Here is a 17,312-nt window from a genome sequence, read left to right on the forward strand (position 1 = left end):
CACGAGATAAATGTATCCCTAATTCTTTTTTCATGGTTTCTTTGTTATGTGTGAATTATTTGGAATTTTTTTATTCCTTGGTGTTACAGCAAAACCTTGCTGAAATTCTAGCACTTGTCAGATTCTAATCTGAAGTATGACCTTTCCCCTCGTAACTTCTTGTTTCTAAATGTAAATATGTATTCTTTCCCTTTATCTTCAAAACATTTTTAGGTGTTACTAAGAATTCTTTAGGGTTTTATCTGTATTTCAGCATAGTTTACAGATTATTTTTTTTTTTTAATATGAAGTACTGTAATATACTTCAAAGTCTTTCTCATCTTTCAATTCTGCCTAGATCTGGAATTCAAGAACAGGCCAGTGTAGGTGTGTATATGAAGAACACACAGAGCAGGTCAATTGCTGCCAGTTCAATAACAGAAGTGGTCAGTATCTTTTAGCCACCTGCTCAAATGACACCTTCATCAAAGTAAGTGGAAAAGACTGAAATTATTCTCAAGCTGCTTATCTTAATGGGGTAATTATTCATATCTAAGTATATTTAAACACTATAAATTAAGCCTTTTTAATGAGCCTGTTAGAAGAGAGTTGACAACGGATTAAGAGTATGGACTACAGCTCTGTGGTTGGATTTTAACAAGGCAGAGCAGGAGTGTTCATGCTCGGGGAAGAAGAATGATAAAGTCCCCTAGTGGTAGGGCATGAAGGTGAGGGCTTCGGCAAGGCTTTTAAAGGGTGGGATAGGAGTGCAAGATTGTGGCAGTGAAATGCCTGATTAAAAACAGCATAAGAAAAAATGAAGGCAGAAATTTAGGGTTGGAAACATTAATAATGTAAAAAACTGGATGCAGAATGAAAAAAAAAAGCATTCTAGAAGTGTAGCAAGTATATTTTTTATTAAATTGATTAGGCATACTAAAGAAACGAAAGTGAAAGCCAACAGAATAACAGTAATCAAAGTAAGAGGTTTATCAGGTTAACCAGTTGGCGCTGTTTAGATTAGGAGGCATAGAAAGAGCAGAAAATGGGCAACTGAAGTCTGCATCTAAGGGAAAGGGGGAAACGGAATAATCAAGTGAGACCTACCCTGTGACGAATAAGAGTGCAATTTCTCAGTACAACTAAGCAAATCATATAGTTAACTGGCACTGAAGATGATAGTCCGTCTGCCACTGCCCTGCCTGTATATTCTTGCCTCTGTTGCAGGGTGTGTCTTGATCTTATTTTGTGTGGTATGGCTCAAGGGGCCAGCTCGGCAAAAAACTTTTGTTAGGTAGAATTGGTTTCCTGCTCATTTAGTTCCCTGTAGTTACTTAATTACCTAGTTGCAGTGCAAGAGAACTGTTGGGGTTAGACACTAAAGAGTGACGTTGTTAATTCAGGGAACGACTATGTCTTCCAGCTGTAGGCAGGAGTATGTGAGGTGTTCTAATTGCAATGTGAACAATTTAATTGCAACCTGAACAGTTCTTGCAAGAGCTTGTATTTGTTTAAACTGGAGATAAAATACAGTTATGATCTGATGTCAAAGTGGAAAGAAGGGGTTTTTGTGCTGACCTCCTGGATGTCTCAGGAGATGCGTTTGCTGTCTGAGACTGACATCTTGGAAGATTTAGGAGGGACTTGTTTAAAATGACAATTTTTATACTGTAAATCTAGTTAAGATTTTAGACAGTGTTTGACATTTCATGAGTAATGAATAACAGAACTGAAGAATGCACAGTAATCAAAAGCACATGATTTTTTCCAGATAACGCCATACAAGTGGCTTGCTTTGAGCTCTCACTTGAACATTCAAGTACATGATTGTTTTCTATGTATAGGAGAAAGGGAAGAAATTTAGAAACAAAAAAAAAAGGAAGCATAGGTTATAGGTTTGGAAAACAGCGTGTGTGAGGAGATGGAGAGGAGGATCCCTAAACAAAAAAAAACGTGAAATATTCTTTTAATTTTGTCAGTATGGACGTGGCAAGGATGATGTTCAGAGTGCCCAAGACTAGCACAACGGATGTAATTTTTGTTATGTGCAAGGTACATAATTTCAAAGTTGAAAAGGAAAGAAGCAAGACAAAGCTTCTTCCTCGGTCTGAGGAAACTTTCAGTAACTTTGTGATGTTCGAGGGCCTTGTCTGCCCTGTACAGAAAGTTTGAGTAGTTCTGTGTAATTCTGATGTTAATAGTTTTTCTGCACTTTAGCAGATGGAGGTAAATTGTGAGCTAGCTCAGGGCACAGCATCAAGTCTGTGAGTGTGTGGGTAAAACTAAATAAAAATAATTGAGGTTTTGATTGCCAGTGAATGATTTTGAGAAGAATGTGAACAATCCATCTTTGAATAGTTCATGAATATGATGATATTTATATGTTTATTTCTTATACAGCTTTGGGATTTGAACAAAAAGTATTGTAGAAATACGATGATGGGTCATGTACATTCCGTCAATCACTGTAGATTTTCACCAAATGATGAATATGTTGCTAGCTGCTCAACAGATGGAACAGTAAAGGTACACACTGTATTTTTAAATCAACTGCTTTGATGTTTGTTTGGGGTTTTTTTAGTAAAATATGTGCAAGAAAATTTTGTGTCTCTATGATCAACTTTAATGAATTAAATCCTGAAGCAGTTGATTATTGGTCCCTTTTTTAATACAAGATTTTGAAATGGCTTGCCTAGTACCAGGGAAAATAGTTGTGTGCCTGTATTTATAAATAAACCCTAGCCAGCCTCCTTTTGAATCCTTTACTTTTCATCACCTTTTTTCTTCTTTTTTTTTTTTTTTTTTTTTTCTCCTAATGTACTTCCAGGAAACTTGGGGAGGGGGAGTGAAACTTAAAAATAAGTTTTTAGGTTAAAGTTCTGTTGTCTCTGAAGATGACTGTAAGTAGGCACAAAAATTAAAAGCAATTTCTATGTGCTATTTTTCATGTATGTCCTAGAGCAGAATTGAGAGTTTTATGCTTTGTTTTTCCTCAGAATCTAAGTATTCCTTTTATTGCTTTTGATTCCAACAGAACTATGCTATTTGAGAATTTAATACTGCTATCTTTCCTTAGAGTTGCTAAGTCAGGAGAGAAGGGTTGGCTGTAGTTGTTGTCATTCAGGAGGAAAATTGTGGTGGAGGGAACAGAAGTTGATTTTTGGCAAGTGCCTCAATGAATTAGGGTGCAAAGTAGGATGTATACTAGATTTCTTATGGTGAGTGACCTTTTAGTAGAGTTGCAGAGCAGGTACTATTTTTGGATTTATTCTTTTGTTAAGAGGCAGGTGTGGCTGGAATGATATGAGGAAAAGACTTGGGTAGAGGGTACTGCTATAGTCTAATTGTCTTTTTGGTTTGTTTTTTTTTCCTTTCATGTTTGGGTTTGTTGCTTTTTTTTTTTTTTTAAATTTTCTTTGTTTCCTTTTCTTTTTTTCTTCTGGTCTAAGCTGTCCAGACTTTTGGATATTCTAATGCTATTTTTTGACCAGATACAGTGGCAAACGCTATTTTGTATTATATCCCCTACCTCCCTTATTCCCTAAAAGTGATTGGGAATTGCTCTCCCCTATTATATTCTGTATCCGTATCAGTAAAAAGAGATTTTATATATTTCCTTTACTTTTTATTGCAGCTTTGGGAAACACGGTCAGGAAATGAACTGAAAAATATTGAGATAAAAGACTTTTTCAGAAATGCAGATGAACAACCAGATGATGTGGAGGTTTTAGTAAAATGTTGCTCTTGGTCCAGAAATGGTGACATGATTTTGGTGGTAGCCAAAAATAAGCTTTTGGTAAGTACTTCACTTTAATAATTTTCTTGAGGTAGTAGGGAATCCTAGAATGGTTTAGGTTGGAAGGAACCTTAAAGATCATCTAGTTGGAAATTATGATTAAAGATAAAATTCTAGGCGATTAAGATGTTTCAGGTGTAAGGTACGTTGTTTCAAGTGTGTGTAAAGTAAAAATATGGAGGCAACAAACTTGTTGACTGAGAAATACCTTCTAAATTCAAGAATTGCACACTGTTGAGCATGTAAGCTTCTTGTCTGCAGTGAAGTCATACAAACTGGGTGCTAACTATTATAATTATGTGTTCACAGCTTTTTGATGTCAAAACATGTGAGTTGTTAACGCAAGTCATTGTAAGTCATCACAGTACGATCCAATACTGTGACTTTTGTCCTGGTGATGAGTTAGTAGCAGTTGCTTTGTCTCATTGTTCTGTTGAGGTAAGTGATTGTCTACAGTATACCGAGAGACTATTTGTAATATGAAATGTTCCATTTGTGTTAATAGTTTCTTGTATGTGGAGGTGAAACAAATGTAGCAATTTTAGCAGGCTTTCCATGTGCTTCATTGTTCTTAATCTTTGTTTGCATCTGAAATGTAAAATATCAACTCGGAAATTATGTTTTGAAGTTATACGTTCTTTTTGGACAACAGAAATCACATTTATGTAAAACCACAAAATTTATTTAAGGTTACTGTTGTCACTCTAGGGAGTGTTGCTTAATTGAATAAAATCCAACCCCTCTCTCCTTCTATACGCTGCTGCAGCATGTGGCAGCTCACTAAAAAGGCATGAAATAGCTAGAATAACTTTGAGACTAGTGTGGCTAGTGCAGGCCTGTTTGAGTATCAACATTGAGGTTGTTTTTTTGTTGTTTGGTGTGGTTTTTGGTTTTGCAATCTGCACTAAAGTTGTATTTTTTACACTATGTGATTTGAGTTTCTTTTTCTTTTTTTTTCTTCCCCCTTGTCTTTTAAAATTAAAGCAGTAAAAGAAGTTGCTGATTGAATGTCCCTTATCAGTATGATAAGCAGGCATAGTTCTTGCAACTTCTGGTTTCAGAATGAAAGTAGGAAAATACTAAAAGAAATATGAATAAAGTACATTGCTTCTTGTTCTGCATTGCTTTCCTTGTAAATGCAATCTAAACTCATTTGAGTTCTTCTTCCATCTTTTTCTCGTAGTTATGGAATATTAAATCTTTATCAAAAGTAGCATATTGCAGGGGACACATGAGCTGGGTTCACTGTGTGACATTTTCGCCAGATGGATCTCTGTTTCTAACATCATCTGATGACCAGACAATACGTGTAAGATGGCATCTTTCTGTGTTGAAAAATGTGAAATTATTCACTGGAGCAATTGTTTATTCTAAAATTATGTATCATACACAATATATATACACAACATATTTATATTATGTAGTTAGTATTTGCATATGCGTATAGCCAATATAAATTTAAAATTTTGGTGTAAAATTCCTTAGCTATATGGTGAAATGAGTTGGCTTTTTTCTTTATTTACTGTATATCTAAATTTATTGTATAACTATATGATATTTTAAAATCTGGTGACTGTTCATGAGTAATTGTAACCTTCTGTTTTGTTTTGGATTTTTTATGAATCAGGAAGTGTGAAGTTTTTTGAGGATCCTAGCAGACTTGACATTACCTTAACTGTTAGATATATTTGCATATAAATATTTAGGATAGCTTTCCACAATTGTAATGCCTCATTAAAATCTGTGGAAGTAACCTTTCCTTTTACCAAAATAACCTTTCCTTTTCTCCAAAGTTAACACTTACGTACTTGGTATTTTGAAAGCCATTGAAATATAGAAGCCTATACTTGGTGGGGTTTGTAATTGGATTTTAACAGTCATCTTTGGATTATAAAAATGTGGACTTCTGGTCAATGACTCTAAACACAGGGGAATCTAGTAGTCAGCTTAGAAAAAATAGTTCTGTTTCATCTGTTGGAATCGCTATAGTAATTGCACAACCTTCCCTAGTAAATAAAAATAGTAAAAGCATAATTTTCACTGATTTAAAAAATAACTGTTACTTGCATGTTTATAAGGCTTTGGTTTACAGGTCCTCTTACTCAGCAAGTTTTATATCCTGTCTTCTAATAAAACTCATTAAATACTGTGCTCTGCAACAGATCTGGGAAACAAAGAAGGTGTGCAAGTCTTCTGATGCTGTGCTGAAAAGTGAAATAGATGTTGTATTTCACAATGGTGAAGTGATGATTTTAGCAATTTATAATCAGAAGGATTTACAGGTAAGTTGTATTTTTCAATGTATTAGTACATTTGAATGTTATCTGCAAATCTCAGTAGGAAACAGAGGAAACAGGAAGAGCTCCTTGCTTATGGCTTTCAACAATGGAATCTGTAGCAGGTGACATTAGTGATCTTAATGTCTAATGATCTTGATGTCTAGAAACTCTGCCTGCTTTACTAAGCAAGAAGTCTGAGGAGAAATTTCCACGCTGATGTCAAAACTGAAGCTGAATGCAGAAGAACAAAACTTTTTTCTGTTCAAAATTGTGGAGGCTATGGTCCCTAAAAGTGGGTTAGGAGCTGCACCTGTTGTAGTGAAACATAGTGAATGGAGTTTTATGTAATTATGTGTAGGGAGCAGTTTAGGATAATCACTACTCTTAAATCTTCCTGAATTGTAAAATCTGTAGCAATCATGAGATAATGGTGTAGCCTGGCTGTCATTTTAATTAGTAGACCTGATCTGTTTATTTATGACTAGTGTATTTCTATTGTAACTTTTTCTAGAGAAAGATGGTGCTTAGATTTTCTGCCCTGAGTACGGTATTCTGACATCCTGTAGAGGTGCAGTCAAGAGGGGCAACTCCCATTGTAGAAAGAGAATAGATTTTTCACTCTTACACAAGAAGAGAAATTAACTGAAAAGGGAAAATGCAGTTAAGTGTGTGTGCTGTAATCTACCAGAATCTCTCTTCTATCCCATGTCTAAAAGTAGTTTTTCTTGCAACTGTGATGTTTTACCTTTTGTAATGTGTAATCTCTGATAAGTGGGGTTCTAGTCACCTTTTGATGTGCAGCATGTTTGTTTTTAAACACTTCACACTTAAACATTGTTTCTAAATCATTATAGTGTTAAGATTTTTTTTTCCCAACTGGTGATTTGATTTGAGGAAGATACAGGGTTGAGATTTGGTGTATTGTGTGTGCTAGTAAGTTAAAAGTTATACTTACCAGGTGCACTTAAAGTATTTTATTGTCTCTCTGGCATAAACTGTGAAGTCTGGCTGGCAATGTAAATTTCAGTGTGGGGCTTGCTATATGGCTTTTGGGATTTGGAAGTAGCATTTTGATTACTGTTTTCTGTAGTCAGACAAATGTGAAAAAGCCTTATAATACTGAGATGTTTCCTTCTGCAAACTTGTTCTGTTCAGAGAGCATTCTGTGAAGACTTACACTGACCTTCAAAGCAATTGGTTTATGAAAGTAACAGATCCGTATAATTCAAGGTTTGAAACTGCTACACTATTCTCTTTAGCATTCTTAGCTCTGTATTATAATTTATTGAATTTTAAATTTAAAAATGTTGTAATAACTTATTAACTTCCTATCTTGCAGCTTATCAATGGAAATACAGACAGTGTTATTATACAGACAGCAGCTCAAGAATCCCCCATTTCCTGCTGTTGCTTAAGTGAGGATCTTAAATTTGCAGCTTTTGGACAGGAGAGTGGAACAATAAAGGTATTAAATCCTAAATTTGATTTTAAAAATAGTAGGAAAACACCTCTTTCTTTTTAAAGCAATGTCATTTGAATGAGTTCATACAATAATTTTCTTCAACATAAAACATTAACTTTTTTACATTTGTGAGTGATGCCTAAATGACAGTAATTTAAAGATAGTGCTACTGATGTAACTCTGAACTTCATTTTGCCAAGGACTAAGCTAATATGGATTTTTGATTGCTCCAATTCATTGCCTTAGAATCACTTTTTTACAGTCCTGTGTTATTTAAATTAAAGGTTCTTTTCTTCCTAATTCCTGTAAAATTAATATTATTATTTCTTTCTTAATTGTAAAGATATTACAGTTGTTGGATGGGAAAGTTCTGAAGTCCCAGGAGGCCTACAGGACATCTGTGCAGCATTGTCGATTTACCTCTGATTGTCAAATTCTCATTTCAAGCGCTCATGATTCAGTTATACAGGTTTGGAAGATATTTGAAAAGATCTTTTATAGTATAGATAACTTGAACTTGGTAAATGACTACTATATACTGCGTTGATAGAATCATTACAGTTGGAAGAGACCTATAAGATCAAGTCCAAACGTCAACCCAACACCACCATTCTTACTAAACCATGTGCCACATCTACATATGTTTTGAATACCTCCAGGGAAGGAGACTCCATTGTGTCTCTGGGCAACCTGTTCCAATGCTTAACCACCCTTCCAGTAAATAAATTTTTCCTAATATCCATCTGTTGCTTCATCTTGGAGCAAGGGACTGTAGAAACTGTAGCCTTTATGTGGATCTTATGTGATAATGAATATTACACAATTTCTATTTTTAATGCTGTGGATGATAGAAAGGCACCAACTCCTTTAGAATCATAGAAGCAAAATAAATCATAGAGTCACTAGGAAAAGACCTCTTGGATCATCGACTCCAACCATTCCCACCTGCCACTAAACCATGTCCCTGAGCACCTTGTCTACCCGTCTTTTAAATACCTCCAGGGGTGGTGACTCAACCCCCTCCCTGGGCAGCCTGTTGCAGTGCCTGATGACTCTTTCTGTGAAAAATATTTTCCTAATGTCCGGCCTGAACCTCCCCTGGCTCAGCTTGAGGCCATTCCCCCTTGTTCTGTCCCCTGCCACTTGGGAGAAGAGGCCAGCACCCACCTCTCTACAACCTCTTTTCAGAGCAATAAGGTCTCCCCTCAGCCTCCTCTTCTGCAGCCTAAGCAACCCCATCTCTCTCAGCCGCTTCCCATGAGACTTGTTCACCAGCTTCGTTGCTCTTCTCTGGGCACGCTCCTGAGCCTCAACACCCTTCTTGCAGTGAGGGGCCTAAATATGGGTGAAAGGGATGTTGATTTTCAGACAAGATAAGTAAAACAGTTCTGACTGCATAAGTGAAGTGTTCGGGATGCAGCCCCAAACTGGCTATCTGTGGAAAGTCTGTCAGTGGGTTGCTTAACATTGTCTGAAGTAATGAGGTAAAAAGACCTGTGTCTGAGTGGGCCGGTGTGTCCACCTGCTCCAGAACAGTGCTGAATGCAGATACTAGCTAGAAATAGAATGGCTGCACTGATGTAGTCTCAAGTTAGTAAGCTCTGCTTCTCAGCAAGGTAGACTGGCTCTGGAGAAGCTTTCTGATGTGTGTATTATTCGCATTTTAGCTCACCTCAGGGATGCACTTCTGAAGTGAATGTCCTGGTTGTTTATGCTGTACTTTAGTTTGCACTGCAGAGTGGTTTCAGGCACACTGACAAGATTCCTAAACTAGAACACATGCTCAGGCTACTAAAAAACAGTCAGTCCGCAAAACCAAACTTGAGCTGGTTTGAAGAAAAACCTCCGAAACATGTGGGTGCTTCTCAGCGCTGTTTTGCTCACCAAATCTGTTCCAATTTCGGTGTTCTACCGATTTGCTGACATATTTGTAACCTGTGCTGCATCCCACTTTGGTGTTTGTTTTGCTCTAACTCTGCTCTGAACTGAGGCTAGATTGAGCGCCATCCCTGCGGTCAGTTGAGCGGTGCAGACAGCTCACCAGGTCATCAGCTGTTGGCGCCTTCTTTCTGGGTAGCTTTGCTTCTGGGTCCTCACTCCCTGTAGTGGACAGTACCTCAGTGAGGTCACCGACATTGTCACCTTTGCTATCTCTTCTTTCTTTGATGCAGAAAACCTATTAATTTGAAACTTATTAAATAGTTGTCATTTAAATTGATGTTCAATACTTTCTCTAAAATAAAATCACATTTCGTTAGTTTTCAGTGAATAACTGAATTAAAAATGGAAAAAAAATTAAAAAAATCTTAAAATTTTCTTATGAAAATGCAAAACAAAAAGGCAATCCATTAAAAATAGACTTTAGAAATATAAAAAAAAGTTAATTTAAGTATGGAAAATATGAGGTCTGCCAGATGATGGAAGTCTGCTTATTGCAATAATCAAAAGATTAAACCCCCAAACTTCTGGGGTGTCTAAAAAATTATTGGTTTACTGTTTCATTTTAAATTACCAGTGGATTTTGAGTTCACTTTGAAAATCAAATTATATGTATATTAAAAGGAACTCTCTTCTAGATTGACTGTTAAATACTGTGGCATCCTCAATCTTCGGCTGCTCTACTATGGATGTCTTCAACATCTAATCTTTTAATTAGTTGCCACATACATTAGAACTTTTTTATTATTCCTGCGACTTAAAAATCAGTCAGTTACCTCATTCTCCTTGACTTGTGTTTGCCATTAAAGTATTTTTTAAAATATATTGCATCTCTATGATTAGGTGTGGAATTGGCAGCTGAATGAATGTCTGTTTCTAAGAGGGCACAAGGAAGCAATCAAGGATTTTAGACTTCTGGAAAATTCAAAACTTCTTTCTTGGTCATTTGATGGAACCGTTAAGGTAAATAAAAGGCTGTGTATTGGCAAACTGCATAAAATACATTTTATTGCCTCTTCTAACATTTAGTATTTCCTGGACTTTGTCGTTGACTCACGTTTTATTGAATTGGTCCTAAAGTATAAGCTGAATTTTAAGACACAATTTTGCATTTTCTGTTTCTAGTAAGATTTACACTCTTGTTGTATTGTAACTATATCAGTAAGTATAGCAAACTATTGGCCGTAATAGAACAATGTAGCTGAGTTTTATCTCCTATATATTGTTGCATTAGGTGCAGACTTGAAATATTTTTGCAGTGTTACAGAAGTAACCTTTTTTTTTGATATATTTGATAGGTATGGAATATCAGTACTGTAAACATGGAAAAAGATTTTGCTTGCCATGGAGGTGCTGTTCTTTCCTGTGCTGTTTCACCTGATGGTACTAGGTTTTCATCTACTTCTGCTGACAAAACTGCAAAGGTTAGTTAATTTCTGTACAAAGATAAAAATTATGCCTTATCTGTCCTATGTGCTGTATTTTTTTATTATGAGATAACTAGTGATTATTGAAGTTATCTTGTTTTATTTCTAGTATTAAATTTACTGTGTCTGTGAGCATGTTTCTAAAGCCATTACAGTCATTCGCAATTGATCTTGGATATAACTTGAGCTTGTCCTGGTGACTTCTGTACAAATAAAATGCATGTTTAATGCACAAGTTTGTGCAGAATGCTTTGTTTAGTTCCCTATATTGATTTGTTAATGGCTTACCATTCTTAATTTGGAAACCTAAGTTAAGAAAAATTTCTGGAACTTCCAGTGAAAGTCCTGTCCCTGGTTTCTGGTATTCCTGTTCAGGAGCAAGATGCAAAAAACAATCAACTGTTTAATATCCTGGGGCTACCTCATTAGATTTTTAGTGTCATATTAAATGTTTAAATATAGCTTTAAGTTGACTGATGAATCCTTTTTCTATGACCAGCTTTGAACTTTCTTGTAAATGAATCAGCTTCATTAAAGAGTGTATTCCAAGGAAAAAAAATGTACTTGCAGTTGGTTCAGTAATTTGTAGCAAATGCATTCAGGCATGATTCAGAGAAGCAGACTACGTACATATATAATACATACAGTATATACATAAATGCACACACATGTATGCATATGTACAGAAAGTCTTATGTACTTTTGAATCATAGAATCGTAGAATAGTTTGGGTTGGAAGGGACCTTTAAAGATCTACTAGTTACAACCCCCGTACCATGGTCAGGGGCACGTTCCACCAGACCACGCTGCCCCAGGCCCCATCCAACTTGGCCTTGAACGCTTCCAGGGATGGGACATTCACAGCTCCTCTGGGCAAACTGTGCCAGTGCCTCACCACTCTCATAGTGAAGAAATTCTTCCTTATGTCTAGTCTAAATCTGCTCCTCTTCAGTTTGAAGCCATTGCCTCTCGTCCTATCACTACAATCCCTTGTGACTACTAATGCCTTTTTAGAAAGAAGTCATAATTTTGAACTTGTCTTTTCCACTCTTCTGTTTTTTAGATATGGAGCTTTGAAAGCTCATCTGTTCTTCATAAGCTGGAAGGTCACGAAGCCTGCGTCCGGTGCTGTACTTTCTCTCCTAATGACAAATTATTGGCCACTGGAGATGACAAAGGAGAAATAAGGGTACTGCTTTAACCTTGCTGTTACTTTTGCAATTCAGTTGGTAGTCAGTTCATGGCAGAAAAGTTCTCATAGTTTGTGTTCTGCACGTCTAATTTGTAAGCATCATGGTGAACATTGGGGAGTTGAAAATACACAAGTTTACCATGAGACAGGTGTTGGTAAGCACATTAGTAGATTTATGTTCCATGAGTGCTGCAGAACTGATTCACATGATTTACTAATAATTCTGCTGTGAACTGTGTGTGATTAAATCCTCCTATATGATACAATTCTAAAAGGAGAATTCATTTTTTGGATTATTCTGTTACTTCAAGTAGAATGCTTATTTACAAGGGTTTTTTTTCTCTAATATAGAAAAAATAATTTTGGCTTTTTTTACCAGAGATTTGTTTTCCCCAGTAAATTAAGTTGTATACATAATCTTCTCTCTTTTTTTTAGATTTGGAACGTTTTAACAGGTGCACTACTTCACCTCTGCTCCCCAGTTACTCTAGATGAAGGAGAACCAACACATGGTGGTTGGGTAACAGACCTCGCATTCTCTCCTGACAGTAAAATGCTTGTGTCATCTGGAGGCTATCTTAAAGTAAGCCTTGAAATAATAAAATATCCTAACATACCTAATTAAACGGCAATACTTTGATAATTCTAAAAGAAAATGCAGACTAATTCAAAGAAACAAACCTGACACATTTTACTTAACAGAAAACTGCTTCATTTTGATGACTGTCTAGCACTTTTAACTTCCTTTCTTCTCAAATCTGAAAGCCTTCTGAAAAGGTCTCCTAAGAATTCAGACTTCAGACTTTGTTATTTTATTAGTTTCAGAATTTTATTAGCAACATCCTTCATTAACATCTTTAATATTAAAAATCCCAGCAATTTCTGTCTGCCTTAATATCTACTCAGTTTCAGCAGCAACTGTGCTTTTTATAATGAGCAGAAAAATGCTCTATGTCAGCCTCTTATTTTTTTTTAAAGATACTGAATTTTAATTTTTTTCATAAATAGAGATTAAGAAGGAATTTAAAGTGATAATTTTCTGCCTTGGAAGACATTCTGTAAGTAATTTTTGGATGAAGGCATGTTGAAACTGAGGAGAAATGTTTTTATCAGTCTTTTATTTGCTCATACATTTTATTTGGCATACTTTTTTTCAGTCTGTGAATTTGTTCTTTGTAATTATAAATTTCTCATTAATTTATTTTATTTTCCCTCCTGTGGTAGCTAATACCTGTTAGTAGAAACTGTGTGTGTTTATGAAGTGACAGGTTGTGGAGATCTCATTTCACAGAGTATTGGAGCTTAGCTGATTGTTGGTTACTGTTTTGCTGTTGGGGATGCTACCAGAGTAATTCCTTGGAGTCAATTAGTATCCACTTAACAAAGACAGTTGAGTTTTCTAATTTAGCACAGAAAATGTCTTCTGACGTTTGTTTCATATTAAAGAACAGGACACGCATCCTGTTTTTAGCTTCCTTCCCATTTTGTCTTGTGGTTGGTTACACAGTATGGTGTTGTAATGCTTCTTGGAGTTATAGAATGGTTTAGGATGTTAGGGATTTCTACAACTCATCTAGTCCAGCCCCTTGCTGAAGGTAGTTTGCAGACTTCTGTAAAGTTGCTTAGGGCCTTGCCCCACTCAGTTTTGTGTCCCACCCTGACAGAGGTGCCTCTGGGCCCTGAGGAAGAGTGATTCTGTCAACTGTAACCCTCTTTTTGGTAGTTGCAGACAGCAGTTAGTTGCCTTTTCTTTAGAAGACAGAGCACTGAATTTATTCAGTCTATGACATCTGTCCTAGTTGTCCAGCCATCTCAGTGACAGTGTGCTGGATATTCTCCCGTTTGAGAATGTCTTTCTTGTACTAGTGTGGGGCTCAACACACACACGGTGACTGAACTGCTGACTACTACTTTTGGAATCTAGCAGGCCACCCAGTTTGTCACCTACCTTGTATTCCACCCATCTTGTCTTTATCTCTCTAGTTTCATTATAAGGACACTATAGGAGACCATGTTGGAGGCTTGGCTGAAGTCAAGGTTAATCACATGCACTGCTCTTGGAATGCTGTTTGCAGAACCACCATTATTGTCAATAGAAGTCATTTGGGTGGTTCAGCATGATTTACCTTTGGTAAATCTGTGCTAGTTGTTCACGATCACCTTATTGTCCTTCACATGGCTTCCAGAAAACTTGTTCCATAATAATCCCAGACGCTGGAGTGAAGGTGACTGGTCTGTAGTTCCTACCATCTTTTTTGCCCTTTGTGAAAAGGCATTTGACTTTTTCCAGTCATTGTGACCAGATACAATCACCATGTCTTCTCAAAGGATTGTATTTCTACTTTTCTTTTAAGATCTACAAATGGATGCGTATGATGTGCATGAAAACACACACCTGCCTTTTTTTGTAGGGACAGACTAGTCAGTGAATGTCTAAAACGTTTCAGAAGTTTGGACCTCTAAAAAGTGTACTGAGTTGGATTGTAGAATCACATGGAAGATATCTTTAAACAAATGAGTCGTCTTGTTCATAGATGAGCTGCATCCAGCTATGTACTGTTGAAACTGCTGTGTGAGTGGTGCCCTTTGGCCCAGCTTCATTTATCCACTAATAAAGGCTCAAGAGCTAATTCAGATCTGGATTATTTTTTTTTTTAGGTCTCCATCAGATAACAGCACTTTAGGAAAGGTGTTTTTAATTAGAACATTATCGCTGTGTAGTTGCAAATCTGTATTATGTGTACACAACTATACTGTTACATATTTAGTGAGATGAATAAGCTAAAAGCTAGTGATACCACCTGCTTATAGACGATCAAAGCTGAAGGCAATCTGTTTCGATGTTTTGCTACTGGACTCAAATGTTGCAAGAACAAAGAGTAGTTTTCTTAGTGGCATCTCACTGAAAAAAAAGTCCGTCCTAGTAACAACAAAACTGCAAATGGTTTCATCTGTGTTCGTGACTGAGATCCTCTTGTGAGTCCACTTAGGTTTTTCAGTCCAGCTGTAGTTTCAGTTATATGGTCTGGCAGTGTGTTTCGTGTGTTCATTTGGCTATATGAAAATACAGTCTTAAATTTTGGGCATGTTACGGTTTACATCCGTTGATCACACTTCATGATGAAGGCAGTACCTGAATTTATTGATTTGTATGCTTTTTTGAAATCGATCAGCTTTGGTCTTTTTAAAGTTTCTCTTAATCTGAAAGTCTTATACTTCTAATAACCAAACATGTTCTGCGTAAGATTACTTGTATTTTTATTTTTAATTCTACCACTTTGGGAAAAGCAGTCTACTGGGTTTGCCATGCAAAGCCTGTTCATAGAATTTATTCTAAACTTCCTTCAACTAACTGAAAGTTCATTGTTATTTTTTACAGTGGTGGGATGTAACTACTGGAGAATCCTTACAAAACTTCTACACAAATGGAACGAACCTCAAATCGATACATGTGTCCCCTAATTTCAGAGTGTATGTGACTGTTGATAATCTTGGTATTCTTTATGTATTACAGAAGTTGTGATTAATGTGCTGAACACTGGAAAGATAATTCTTTTTTTTTGAGCTGGAGACAAAATTCTGGTAAATATTTGTCAGATGCTCATTAAGCTGTGAATTATAGATCACTGTTGTACTCATGATGTTTTCATGTGTATTTATGTTTTTTTTTTCAAATGAACTTGCATTTAATCTTGTTTTTAATAAGCATTATTATAATCCTTAAGACTTGATTTGCATCTTAAGTATATTGGTTCCAATTTTGTAAGGAAATTATATTAAGATTTATTCAGATTAGTTGTAATTAATATTAATAGCAGTGAAGAAATAACACAAATGCAATACTTTGAAATTATATTTTGTGCTAAGGCTGATGGCTAAATGCTCTCTAGCCATGAAGACAATTGTATAAGATGCAAAAAACCTTTTTTTTACTGTGAAGCAATGATTTTCATTTAGTACAGAATGGAAAGAATCAGGGACATAATTAATTTGAAAAATGAAACTAGCTATCTTGGTGCTTGACATTCAAAACGAATCAAGTAGCTGTTCAGTTTACAGCAGCGGTGCTTCCCACTTGCAGTAAGAACCTTCATGCTTCAAATCTTGTGGAGATAAAAGTGCATTGTAACACATATGAGCTATTATTATTAAAGGGAACATCTTGAATCTTGTTTTCTCAAGAAAAGATCTGAAAGTGTCTTGAAGTGGAAGGATCAATTGAAGTGAAAGAGATTGTGCTACATTTCTAGTCAAAAGATGAACAGAGCTAACCAGCTGCACTGAGAATGGAAATGGTTTGAAAGATATATATTGCAAAACATAAAAAGGTGTGAATTTTAGTTATTTTTCCTTTTGGGATAACATTCAGTTTATATTATGGAGGTATTTTATTGTCATCAATTTTGTTTACATGGGATTCTATGCCCAGGAATCTCTTGCCTGGCAATGTGTGATTTTCTGTTTGACTTTTGGAGTTATTTTGGTTTGGGTTTTCTGTACAATGTATTTATAGATTCAATATGAGGTTGAAATTTTAACATTTTGTACTAATTATACTTGACATATCTTTTGTGAATAATTAAATAACGATTTTTCTTAGGTACCTAGTAAGTCTTATTCTGGTGAATTGCCTCAACTGCTATGAGCAACTGCACAAGCATTAATATCATGATTTCAATATTTTTGTAGTTGATTCTAGAACATTCGCTCCATCTAAGAACGTGATCGTAAAAAGTACATTAGAATAATGATACAGAATAATGAAATTCTCAGTTTTAGTATTTTTTGTGTGTATTTCAGAAGATTTCATATACATTTTTAGTATTTTCCTGGTTTTGACAATCACCATTTTTTATCTTTTTTAACTCAAAATTCCACCATTTCTAAGGTTTTATTGAATACGGGTCAGTATAATGAAAGTATTGCTGGCAAAAATGTAAAGAGAAGAAATTCATTTAAAGAAATGTGATGTTTTGTATTCTACGTATGTACAGAATTCAATAAAGATAATCCAGGCAATATTGGCCAAAGTTGTAAATGAGTTTGAATTCTTGAGTGCTTGGGTTTTTTTGTTTTGATTTGGTTTTAAAGGTAAGGAGGGAGGGGAAGTACTGCCTGCTTTTTTTTTTTTTTTGTCTTCTATTGTGGTTTTATTTTCAATCTAAACATAATGCTACTTTACAAACTACATCAGAAGTACTTTGACAGATAAGGAACAGTATTAAGTGTGAGGATGGAG

General features: G+C 35.7%; 1 protein-coding gene across 3 annotated transcripts in view; it reads left to right on the plus strand.

Annotated features, from left to right (window-relative positions):
- Positions 1-17,111, plus strand: part of APAF1 (apoptotic peptidase activating factor 1) — a 36,643-nt gene extending 19,532 nt beyond the window's left edge. For all 3 annotated transcript variants that reach the window (XM_054069769.1, XM_054069762.1, XM_054069755.1), the window contains 13 exons: positions 338-469; positions 2,380-2,505; positions 3,614-3,775; positions 4,085-4,213; positions 4,959-5,084; positions 5,938-6,057; positions 7,394-7,519; positions 7,860-7,985; positions 10,298-10,417; positions 10,753-10,878; positions 11,945-12,070; positions 12,510-12,656; positions 15,453-17,111. In XM_054069769.1, coding sequence (XP_053925744.1) covers positions 338-469; positions 2,380-2,505; positions 3,614-3,775; positions 4,085-4,213; positions 4,959-5,084; positions 5,938-6,057; positions 7,394-7,519; positions 7,860-7,985; positions 10,298-10,417; positions 10,753-10,878; positions 11,945-12,070; positions 12,510-12,656; positions 15,453-15,596 — 1,710 coding nt within the window. In that variant the 3' untranslated portion in view covers positions 15,597-17,111. The remainder of the gene's footprint in view (positions 1-337; positions 470-2,379; positions 2,506-3,613; positions 3,776-4,084; positions 4,214-4,958; positions 5,085-5,937; positions 6,058-7,393; positions 7,520-7,859; positions 7,986-10,297; positions 10,418-10,752; positions 10,879-11,944; positions 12,071-12,509; positions 12,657-15,452) is intronic.
- The last annotated feature ends 201 nt before the right edge of the window (positions 17,112-17,312 follow it).

The sequence above is a fragment of the Cuculus canorus genome, chromosome 1 (assembly GCF_017976375.1).
Source record: "Cuculus canorus isolate bCucCan1 chromosome 1, bCucCan1.pri, whole genome shotgun sequence".
In the NCBI taxonomy this organism is placed as follows: Eukaryota; Metazoa; Chordata; class Aves; order Cuculiformes; family Cuculidae; genus Cuculus; species Cuculus canorus.